Source organism: Amblyomma mixtum, chromosome 5 (genome assembly GCF_055824585.1).
Source record: "Amblyomma mixtum isolate Tamu chromosome 5, ASM5582458v1, whole genome shotgun sequence".
NCBI lineage: Eukaryota > Metazoa > Arthropoda > Arachnida > Ixodida > Ixodidae > Amblyomma > Amblyomma mixtum.
The window spans coordinates 181,816,856-181,829,406 of NC_143016.1; the positions used below are offsets into that span (position 1 = coordinate 181,816,856).

The 12,551-nt window shown below is 47.7% G+C and overlaps 1 protein-coding gene across 1 annotated transcript in view; it reads right to left on the minus strand.

Annotated features, from left to right (window-relative positions):
- Positions 1 to 12,551, minus strand: part of LOC149345002 (cytochrome P450 2B4-like) — a 74,594-nt gene that overhangs the window by 36,801 nt on the left and 25,242 nt on the right. The window contains exons 4-5 of the mRNA XM_089546421.1: positions 6,992 to 7,085; positions 4,575 to 4,740 (exon numbers count right to left, since the gene is read on the minus strand). Of these exons, the coding sequence (XP_089402547.1) occupies positions 4,575 to 4,740; positions 6,992 to 7,085 (260 nt within the window). The remainder of the gene's footprint in view (positions 1 to 4,574; positions 4,741 to 6,991; positions 7,086 to 12,551) is intronic.

The following is a 12,551-nucleotide window of genomic DNA, read 5'->3' on the forward strand; positions in this document are numbered from 1 at the left end:
AAGACACAGCAAAATAAGTAAAGTGCAGAAAATACAAGTTGTGACGGTCCCGTTTAAGAAATAGTAAGCAAATAAAAACTTACTAAATCCCTTAGATGACGTCACCGAAGAGAATAAAAGCGGGTAGAGCTTTTCAAAAAAGAGCACTGTCCTTTACGCATGGGATATTGGCCGGGCGGGGGGGGGGGGTTCGGTCGCTGTTAGTCGTCGGTTAGGTGGAGTTATAGAAGGTGCCCCTTTTGCAAAATATGTACCCAATTTTATTTTTATGCTTGACTCGTGGTGCGCGATATGCAGATTCTAGTTGAGCTGTCTTCTTAAAGATGAATTATGGTAGATTTTGTGAAGGGACATGAAGAAAAGAAATTTCTGCGGAGAGACAAACAGGGTAATTGCGGGCTGTTTATCGTGGATGTTAAGCTATACTCCGTTTCATACATAGCAGTCAACGCCGCGAAGGCTGCGGCGCTTGTTCGCGCTCCTCGTCCGCATCGTAATGTAGTGCGTAGAAAGTGAAAAGTGTAATGAACTTATAATTAAAGTAAATGTTTCTCAATATTGTAGCATAATAATAAAAGTGTTTTATTTCGCAAAAAGATTGCTTTTTCTTTTAGGTTCTTCAAAACAGGGTGCTTAGTTTTCTGGTGATTTTGCGGCTCCTCCTGTATCAGGTTTTTTTCTTAGCTAGGCCGGCCGGTGATGTCGTCTGATTTCGTCTTTCGGTTTCTGAGTCTGCGAAAATGGCACCACAACCTCCTACTCGCTTGTTTTCTTCGCCCACTGTGGCTTCAAAAACATCTCCTGCTCGCCTATTCTCCAAACTGAAGCCTCCGAAAATTTCGAAAGACTGCAAGCAGGTGATTGTCAACGTTTACTCTAGCGTAAGGAAGCGCTTCCCGGAGAAGACTGTGCGTGAAGTTCTCGAAATTGTGGGCGAGATGACCAGGGTGAGCCCTCGGACAGTTCCGAGGTTCAAGAAAGAAGGTCTCTCTACTGGAAGAAGATCACCGTAAAAACGACCTAGCCAGGTGACAATATCTAGCTCTCGAAGTGTTAAATATGACAGCTTTGCACTCAACTCCATCAGACTCAAGTTACATCCGTACACTACACTGCCTTTCCCTTCGAAAGAAGTACACTGCGCTGTGTCTTTTAAAGTGGGTATTAGACTTTGACAGTTTCGAGTTTCTACCTAATGAATTTTTCAGAAAAATAAAAAATACATAAAAACAAACATCCAAGCCGCGAGTCGAACCTTGGCCCCTTATAAAATGAACAGACAGGCGCGCGCTTCGTACCACTGACGCGATTTTGTTTTGGGATGTGTTGCAAAGGACGCTACAGAAAGATTTTCTCCTAAATTCCTACAGTGTGCGCTACCTTGTTGTTTCCCAACCTGACTCGAATCCTTATGATATGATTCTTCTGATTGGACTTCATAGTCTTTGGAAAACACGCATGCAAGATCGCAACGTTGAACCTGTTGTTTCGCCCAGAATTCACTTTAGCCGAATGTTGCTGCAGGTAACGGACATTTACAAAAAATCGGACTTTGTACCGGATTGGTTTCCTCTCCTGATGCGCTGTATATCTTTACCGGCCTTTTAGCTATAATATGTTACTATTATGTTTCTGCCACCTAGCGCCTACCTAGGTGCTCTGTAAATAGTTGTTTTTGTGTGTGTATATGCACACACACATATGTATATATATGCTTTGTATACAAAACCACTCAGCCACGGCGCGAGGCGAACGGATACGTTTCGCTTGTTTTTTTGCAGCGGACTACTTTCGTACCTTTGGCAGCGTTGACTGCTATGTATGAAACGGAGTATAGCTGCTTGATAATGGAATGAAACTTGCGGCGTTATTCTTGGACAAGAAGTGACTGACGCAAGTTGGCATTGCTAGGGTGTCATAAGGAAGGAGCATATCCTAGTTTGGAGGAAAGAGTGTCTTGTAAATGAGCGTTTTTCACGAGAACGGTTGAAACAGAGCGAAACATAATACAAATGATAAAAATGGACATATTTGGCAAACCGGCGGAGAAAGCTGTGAGCACTTCCCCCTTCTTTTCAATCAGTTGACCCTAACGTACTTTTTTAGTGCAGGATCATAGTGCGCATTCAAAACAAAGACCATAACTCTCACTGGCCCGCTACTGAAGCCAAAAAGAGCGGAACATGCGCAGCGCGACTAATTTCTCTGCCCCGGCACTGCCGAGCGCGTGGCGAGATGTGCCCCGACGAACAGGAACTGCAACTGATACAGCCAAGCCTTTTAGCTAAAAGCAGGCGGGGGGGGGGGGGGGGTGCAACTGACAGCAAAGATGACAGTTACATAGTTTATGAGCGACGATATATTGAAGCGTAAGGCGTAAACGGTAAAATGTGTGCGTTACACTGTAAATCACAGAAAACACGGTGCATAAGTTTTCGGAAGTGTACACCTATATTAAAGTGCACACTTATACCCGAAATTCAGAGGTGGCGGGTTCGGATCCCACCGGCGGCATGTGGTTGTTTTCATTTCTGCTATTATTAATCTCCCATTGATTAAGAACTACAACTGAACGAAAACATCCCCTACGTTCATTTTTTTCCGGTGGCTGTTTGCTTCCGTCATGTACGCCGTAACGAGTACTCCTTTTCTCTTCGCTTGTGTGCTTAATTTTTTAACTAGGGCCTCGAATCTGGCAGCCTTGATGCCTTAGGTAGCATAAGAGGGTTCTCGTACTGCTTCGCCCCTCACCGTTCGACAGCATTCCTAGATGGCGCTCGCGTAATACAGGACGTAGTACGTCGGACGCTATGGACGGGAGCTGCGCTGGTGAACACTGAAGGTTCGCTTACACTACACGTATATACCCCTGAAAGCAGCAGATTGGACAGCCGTCGCCGTAGCTGGTAGAGCACAGGGCGCAAAATTCTGAGTTCTTGGGTTCGGATCCGGCCGGCGCTATGTGGTTGTTTCTTCTTCTGCTTTTATTAACCTCCCTTTGATGAAAATCCACAAATTAAAAAAAGACATCCCTGTTAAAAAAAAACACATGGCAGTTGGCTTCCGTCACATATGTCATAATGAGCACATCTTTTTCCTTTACTTGTATGCTGTACACAAATCCTAAGGTTTGCCAGGATTAGCGTGTACTCGTTTTAATCCCGTTAGTACTATTTTTTTTCTGTGGTCCGCATCGGTGGTCTCTGTTTGCCCAAGATAGTTTTAGTGTCCGAAGGTAGATTTTTATATGTAGGTGTATGGGAAACATTATTTAGGCGACTGCCAAGAATCACGTCATCTGTGAGCCGAGTGCATGCTGTGTATGAGCATAGTGCACGCCCGATCCGCTGGTTATGGTACCTGCCGAATGGGTTACGACGCAGCGCTACAATTAACTTAAGACTGAGCGCATCCTGTGTACATTTTCTGCGGATAGCACACATTTACTTCCTTCACTTCCTCATCAAATATTTTCCGCTCAATTACTTTTCCAAAAGCCGTGAACATCAAACTAGTTTTCTTCACATAGATTTGTGTCATTTTCGTTGCATTTTGCGACATAACTGGAGAACAGAATTTACCAGTGCCAGAAGCATTGAGCCGGACTTCCCATTACAAAGGCACACGTTCATGTGTTCCGGTGTGCATGCAATCCCCAAAACATCTTTTATTTTTGTTTTAAGTTATGCACGAAATCAGGGTCGCCGTGGACGATCTATCGCGAGCTGCTTCAGTGTAACTTATGGAAGAATATTCATAAGTAAAAATTTCCCCATTTCACCAACCTCTGTCACCGGAGAACTTGTTAGCGCCTTCGTGTGCAAGGCATTCGCCTGCTGGCAATATGACGCAGCGAATGCTTTAAAGAAGAAATTTAATGGCGGCGGGGGAAGAGGGTGCCGGCGCTCAGCAGCCGCAGTTACTACACCTGCGGTGGTTTCCTTGACTTGATCGCGGCAGGAAAGGCAAAAGGGGATGTATTAGTGCATCTGTTAGACTCGTTTACTGTTTGATGAGCAACAACACTGTTGTTTTACAGTACTCCAGCGTTATATTCCCTCTAGCAGCAAAAATCGAAAGAGAAGTTATCGAAAAGCAATGCTATGATACGTTAATCATTGCCAATCAATACATAAACATTCTGTTTTAGTATGGCTCAATCGGTGACAAGAGGAACTCCACAAACAAACGTGATCGATCCTTAAGCCCGATGCATCTGATTCGTTATAGTCCCGAACAGATCACTGCAGCTCGTTCCTTCAGTTACTTATTAGAGCGTTACTACAGGCGGAGCAGCGATCACCCTGTTCTCATAAATTCATCCCTTCGAATGTCTTTCATATAAACATGTGAGAAACTGGGCTAGGTGTTACGTATTCGCGGTTAACGAGCGCGAAAAGGCTATCTGGGAAAGAACACACTGCGAATTAAAGGATAATTATTGAAAATGAAAAATAAACGTGGAAGTATAGTTGTCATCGCCGAAAGGCCAATGGCTCACACAGTTAGGAGATTAGTGAAACTCGTTAACAAAGTGCGAATATTACACTCTGGTGCTGCCTTAGAATTAAGATTGGTTCGTTCCTTGTGCCGTAGACAGAGACTCCTATCAACGTGTAGAGAATGTGGAAAAATGGCTTCCTTGAATCGACGAGCTGTGGTCCGTATGGCAACGAATCAACGTAGGTGTCAACAACCTCTGCGCACAATTTCTCCAGGGCTTCGCTGACGGCGTACTTCCTGCACCCATGAGTACAAGATTTAAGCTGACAACATACTCCTAAAAGAAAGAGGTGCGGTCAGGTCATTATTGACAACAAACGCTGTGTAGCCCCTTCGGACAGATGGAATGCTTCGGCCTCATCAGATTTCCAGTTTCTTCATATTCTCTTTATTCTATACAAACCTTCCCAGCGTGGAATATAATAGAAAATGCTAGTTATGGGCACCTTCCCCTAGAAAGCGTTTCGGCGGAAGTGTCGGTCAATTTTGTTTCATGCTGACACTTCCGGATAATCTTGATACATGTATTTTCTCATTCAATATGCAACTGCGAACTTTAGGACTGTTAGCCACCTTTTGTAAGACGTGAGTATAGGCTATGTGTTCTGGCCATAAAAAACATAAATCCGAACTACTCCTATCCATAGCGGTAGATTGAATACTATCGAACGATCATGTACAGAATATATGGGGGAATTGTTACTGTGCTATGTCCTCTGAAAAGTGTTGACATCAAGTGCCGTACTTGTTCTTGAGTGTAGTGCTGCGGGCCAGCCGTAAGAAATTGCTGTCAGTTCCTGCGAATAAAAACCGACCGACCGACCGACCGACCGACCGACCGACCGACCGACCGACCGACCGACCGACCGACCGACCGACCGACCGACCGACCGACCGACCGACCGACCGACCGACCGACCGACCGACCGACCGACCGACCGACCGACCGACCGACCGACCGACCGACCGACCGACCGACCGACCGACCGACCGACCGACCGACCGACCGACCGACCGACCGACCGACCGACCGACCGACCGACCGACCGACCGACCGACCGACCGACCGACCGACCGACCGACCGACCGACCGACCGACCGACCGACCGACCGACCGACCGACCGACCGACCGACCGACCGACCGACCGACCGACCGACCGACCGACCGACCGACCGACCGACGAACCGACCGACCGACTGTGGACCGAATCTCTGACTGACCGACTGATTGACTTACTGTGACTTCCTGACTGCCTGGCTGACTGCCTGGCTGACTGCCTGGCTGACTGCCTGGCTGACTGACTGGCTGACCGACCGACCGACCGACCGACCGACCGACCGACCGACCGACCGACCGACCGACCGACCGACCGACCGACCGACCGACTGTGGACCGAATCTCTGACTGACTGACTGATTGACTTACTGTGACTTCCTGACTGCCTGGCTGACTGACTGGCTGACTGATCGACTGGCTGACCAACCGACCGACCGACTGACTAACTGACTGACTGTGGACCGAATCACTGACTGTCTGACTGACTGATTGACTTACTCTGACTTCCAGACTGCCTGGCTGACTGACTGGCTGACTGATCGACTGGCTGACCAACCGACCGACCGACTGACTGACTGAAAAGATAAACACGAAGGATAAACAGAAGAGCGTCACGAAATTGGTTTCAACCTTTCGTCTTTTGCTGCAAAGCAAGCATCGCCTTTGAACAGGATGATAAATGTGTTCGCTCTAATTCGTGGCCATTAAGCAAAAATTTCTGAGAGCGGAATATAAAGAAAGATATATGAGCGCGATAATTTTTCTACGCGCCACCAAGGAGTAAAGGCCATCCAAATGCCACTGCCACATCATCTAAGCAGACTTCGTAGCCTTATCCTTCCACATAAACCTCGTCCGCAATCTATGATATCTCCCTTCTATTCAGACCACTTTGTTAATCGGGGCCATATCTCTGTTATATGCCTATCATATGCCTATCATTACCATTCCCCGTCCATAACAAGAGGTGAACTGCTGCTGCTGACCTAGACCGGGAATGTCAATCTTATTTTTTTGTTTGTTTTTTGCACACATGTTCGTACACTGACCACCCGGATATATTTGCCGCTTCCTAGTTACTCTTGTCAAGGGGTGGTGAAAAAAGTGCAGCCGGAGAAGTAGCATTGTGCCCAATAAAATATTACGTGGATGTGACAGCTTGAATTTTCCAATCGGGTTTCCGTTTGTTTGGCGCTGCCGACTTAGCCACTTTTAATTCAGTTCCTGTGCGCCTTTGTGGAATCTGTCGCACTTTTGACTTTTAATCGTGTTCTGTAACTTCGGCTATCCATTTACAGCTCTGAGAACGGTTAGGAGCTGAAAGCAAGACTACCCCAAGCTGCATATGTAATACAAAAACCGAGAAGATGTTTTGTTATATTAGTGCTTTCACGGAGTAGAGACACCATACTCTGGCAGGAATTACTCGCCTCACAGCAAGTAGAAGAACCTTCCGAAGCGCCTTCCACCGTGGGTTGTAGTCTTCGAAAAAGACATCATGGTCTCCCTGATTGATAAGAGCCCCTGCAAAGTGGAATAGGACCCTTAGTTCGGACTATGTTAGTATGAATCTACGGTCACTTCGCCCCCGGCAACACAAAGGGAGATAAAGAAATGAAATTCTTCGCTGCTCAGGTGTAGTAGCGAGCTAGACTGGAAAGTTTGCAGATAAATCAAGTATATGATAAAAGTACCGTATTTACTAGCAGATTTGGTTTATACGTTATATAGGTAGGACACCCAATTTCGGGCCCCAGAAAAATGAAGAAAGCAGGAATTTCCTGTGAGTCGACCATCGGAAGCTCCATGCCGTCAACATGCAAATTAGCCGTCAGGAGATCTGCATAAAAATGAGAGCTACGGTGACCCTGGAAAGACGCCGGAGGTGACGCACTTGTGCACCTAGCCCGGTATAGACACCTCATCCGCTGCAACGCGCCGTAAACCATCTGAGGCGTAAGTGCCTTCATGTGCCCACTATTCGGCAACATAAATTGGGCATTCTGCCGCACAATCTTGCGCCACATTATGAACGACTGGATTACCCTTAGCAAAAACTAATACGTTTGGAATATACGGTGGGCTGTTTAAATTGTATTTTAAACATATTTTGTATTCATGAATGCACTAAAAATATGTAGGAAATACGTTCCTGAAATTTCATGCTTGGTATTCGAAATATATTTTTAAAATGTGCCAAAAATACCTCACAAAAAGCATACTTCGAGCACTTTTCAAATACGTGAAAAAATATATATGCAGTTTTAGCATCTTGTCAGTGTATTAAAAGTGTATTTTCGGAAATATGAAATTAATTCATCGAAAGTATACTTCAATTGTAAAAAACGGGCAGTCCTTGTAAACGTATATGTATGCAGTTTTAGCATCTTGTCAATGTATTAAAAGTGAACTTTCATAAAAATGAAATTAATTCATCCGAAATATACTTCAATTCTAACAAAAGGCGGCTTTAAACGTCTTTGCAGCACACTTCTAGCTGCCGTTGAACAGTCGAGTGCTCGAAATCGCGTTTTGGGAAATGGCATTTGCGTGTCGTCAATGTATTTGAAGTGTACTTCCGTAAATACGCAATTAATTCGTCCAAAGAACACTGAAATTCTAGAAAATTGGCAGTCCGCATTAGCATGTTTGCAGCACACTACAAGCTGTCGTTGACCAATCAATGCCCAAAATCGGGTTTCGGGAAATCGCATTTTGGTGCTGGCCATGTATTTAAAGTGTACTTTCGTAAATACGCAATTAATCCGTCTGAATTACTTAAATTCTAACAAATGGGTTGTCCGCGTAAACATATTTGCATTCCACTTCAAGCTACCGCGGAACTATCTAGGGCTCGAAATGACGTTTCAGCGAAGAGTGAAAACTTTCCCTCTCTTGTCATCCTTTCGATTATGGTAACTTCTAGCAGGAAGGGGTTCTTACTAGAACGTTGCCTTCACGCCTCTGCAGTTTTTTTGCAATTTGTGCTATAACCTGGGAGGCGCCGTTCCCTTTCACATACGGCGATGGAAATGGAGGCTGATGGGCCTCCCTTGGAACCCGGCGGGTCGGCAGCGGCCGCCCAGAGGAAGCGTCTCTACCATCTCAGTGACGCAAGTAGCCAGGCCACCGAGGTGTACTCGGCGGCCAGTGAAGACTCTTCGACGGACGATCGGTTCGTACCAGTCCTCAGCAAGAAGGCCAAGCGAAGACTGCGCCGACGTGAGGAGTCGTCCTCATCAAGCACGTCTACAGTCATCAAGACGCGAGGTCCCCCGACGCATACCATCTTGTTTGTGCCTCAAACGCCAACCGGAAACCTCAACCACCTGAACAGGCAAGTCACGTCTATGTTCCTTGAGGGCCTCGTGCCTGGGGGGATTAAAGACGTGCGAGTCAACCCTTACAAAAACATTATCGCCATTGATGTCACGGAGCGCAGCGCACTGCAAAGTCAATCCGCCGTTACCAAACTCGGCGACATCAGCGTACGCTCCCATGTCCTCCAAGACAGCGGCACTACAGCAGGCGTCATTTACAACGTCGACATTTCCATCGCTGACGCCGATTTGCCTATTTTAATCAAGCCAGCGTCCAACAGCATCTCTATAATGGCAGTTCAGCGCCTTGGAAGATCTCAGTGCATCAAGCTCACTTTACAGGGCGACTGCATACCGTCGTATGTGAAAGTTGGGCATTTTCGCCACCCAGTTCGACCTTTCGTGCCCAAGCCACTGCAATGTAGAAAGTGCATGAAGATCGGACACGTGAGTGGCGTCTGCAAGAACAACATCGTGTGCTCTAGATGCTCTGATTCACATTGCGGCGACGTTTGCCGCGCGACTACCCTGAAGTGTGCCAACTGCCATGGCCCTCACGATTCCTCTTCGAAAGACTGCCCACGCCTCAAGAATGAACGAGCAGTGTTGAAACAAATGGTTCGAGACCATTCCACGCACAGAGAGGCCGCTGCTAAGGTGCGACGACGTCGTTCGCGTCGTCGAAGGTGCTCTAAGAAAGCCGTCACTTTTGACAGAGAGGCCTCTAGCACTGCTGCATCTTGTCCTCCTCCTCCGCCTGCCGTACTAAACCAAGGGAGCCCGACAGTTCATGAGGCCGGACTTGCTGCATCGGCCATTACCTGGCCGTCACTCCCGAAACCTCCCACATCCACTGGGTCAGGAAAGTCAATGCCATCTCCAAGTTCGGCGCCTACTGCTGATCCGGAGAAAGGCCAAGATCTCAGCCATGGCCAAGAACTACAGGTTATGGCAGTGCTGAAGTCCATCCTGAGTGCCATCCGCGCTGTGCTGGCAGGCCTGCGTACGCTAGCGGCACAGAATACGCTGCAAGTACTAGACGCGCTAACACCAGTCCTAGCGGCGTTACAGTAGCAGGAAAAATGGCTCCCCCAGCATTAACATTTCAAAAGCAGCTGAGGCAAGCCTCTATTTTTCAGTGGAATGCCCGCGGACTTCAGCCCCGAATTTCAGATATTCGGCAGTATGTTTACGTAAACAATTTCCCCCTCCTTATCATTTGTGAGCCTAATGTGCCGAAGATATTGCGACTGTCAGGTTACGAGGCGTTTGCATCTCCCACGCACCGAGGGAACAATAAAGTCATCATCTACATTCGGCGTGAACTTACATATGTGCTTCATCCAGTTCCCCCTAATAACGACAACCAGTACGTTTGTCTAACAGTGAAGAGGCGTAATCTCACGTTTACGCTTGTGGGTGCGTATATGTCTCCATCAAGTCGACTTGACGCCGCACGGCTGAGTGACCTGATCGCGGTTACATCCGGGCCTTGGATCGTCATGGGTGACTTTAACGGTCACCACACGATGTGGGGAGGCGTTAGAATGAACATCAGGGGACGGAAATTTGTGTCCTTCGCTTCTGACCATGATCTTCAGTGTTTAAATGACGGCTCCCCAACTTATATTCGAGGGAGAACTTACAGCAGCTGCCTTGGCTTGGCATTCGTTTCTCGATGCCTTATCAGCAATGTACGGTAGTTTTCGGATATTGAAACCCGCGGCAGTGACCATATCCCAACATATCCGACCATTACTGGCCTTTCCACATGCACCTCTGCCACACGCATGCGACGCATCGATTGGTCAGTGTTTCAAGCACTTATGGAAGATGCATCCAGAGAAGGTTCATCCGCAAGTTTTGAAGGGAAAGTCAAGGAGGCCATGGAGAACGCGACACGGTTATTCACCCCAATTAAAAAGTACACGGAATTCGATATGGAATTGCAGCGCCTGTGATCACTGCGGCGTAGGGCCGAACGTAGGTACCGACGCACAAAGTCGAGCCTTGACCTCAGAGATGCGAGGCGCATGCAAAAGGAAATTCAGCGCAGAATTTAAGCAGTACAGGCACAACGTTGGAGGTCATTCTGTGAAACGCTTGATCCACGGAAACCGTTGTCACGCATCTGGAATGTAGTTCGTGGTCTTCGAACATCCTCACACCAGCTGCACCCTTTCAAGTCTCTTGTACTCTTCCAACGACGTGGCGAGGTCGAGGTAGCTGAGGATTTCTGCGCTAGGGTAGCAGGACCATCTGCCCCATCTGCGACGCTGCATTGCAGCGATGTTCCTGCTTCTCGGGATTCTCGGATGGAACTTCCCTTCTCCGTGGAGGAACTTGACGCCGCGATGGCTTGTTGCAGACGATCATCATCGCCGGTACCCGACGGTGTGCCATACACTGCACTTGCAAACCTTGGACAAGAAGCTAGGCGTGTCCTTCTGGAGCATTACAACAAATCGTGGAATGAGGGCACAGTTCCAGACGATTGGAAGTCCAGCCGTCTAGTTCCGCTCCTGGAACCAGGGAAATCGCCTCTTGACCTGACATCATACCGTCCAATCGCTCTGGCTAGTTGTGTTGGCAAAGTACTGGAAAGGATGGTACTTATACGCATTGAGTGGTACCTGGAGCGCTACCGCATATATCCGGATATATTGTCCGGGTTTCGACGTGGACGCTCTTCAATCGACAACGTGGTCGACCTAGTGTCATCCGTCCAGCGCCAAAAACATTTGAAGCGCTTGACCACGGCATTGTTCCTGGATCTAAAGGGCGCATACGAAAATGTAACCCACCAGGCTATTTTGGACGCTCTGAAAGCTGCCGAGCTTGGTGGCCGCGTATTCTGCTGGATACGTAGTTATTTATCCAACAGATCTCTCTTTGTGCAGACAGAGGACGGCCCAACATCTCATTTCACTTCCCGTGGAGTCCCGCAGGGTGGAGTGCTCAGCCCAACGCTGTTCAACCTTACATTTGTCGGGCTTGTCGATATATTACCACAGTCGGCGCAACTCTCAATATATGCGGAAGACACCTGTATCTGGGCATCCGGAGTTACGCGCCCACAAGCTCGAGCGAGACTTCAAAAGTCGTCAAGTATTCTTGCGGCCTACCTTCGCCAGCAAGGCCTACAGATTTCAACCGAAAAGTGCTCGCTGGTTGCCTTTACACGAAAGAACATGTCTCCTTATGCCGTATGCATAAACGGCACAACAATACCCTACGTAAAGAGCCATCGGTTTCTGGGAGTAATCATCGACCGAAATCTATCATGGACCCCTAGTATCTCATACATGAAAAAGAGACTGACAGCGATTTCTCACGTTCTCGCCTTTCTTGGGGGAAAGTCGTGGGGAGCGTCGGTGCGGTCGATGATGCAGCTCTACAACGCCTTATTCATGGGATTTCTTCGCTACAGCCTCCCTGTACTTGGAAATATTCGAAAAACAAACATACGAAGTCTGCAAAGCGCTCAAGCTCTCCGGACTTGCCTAGGATTGCCGAAATGTGCCTCTACGGCCGCATCTGTACTTATCGCCCAGGAGCATCCAATCTCTACCTACTTAACAGTTGACGCACTGAGGGCACATTTCCGTCACATTCCCCGGGTTTCCTCTCACCATCTTGCCAGTCTTCCTATTACCAGGCCGCGCACATC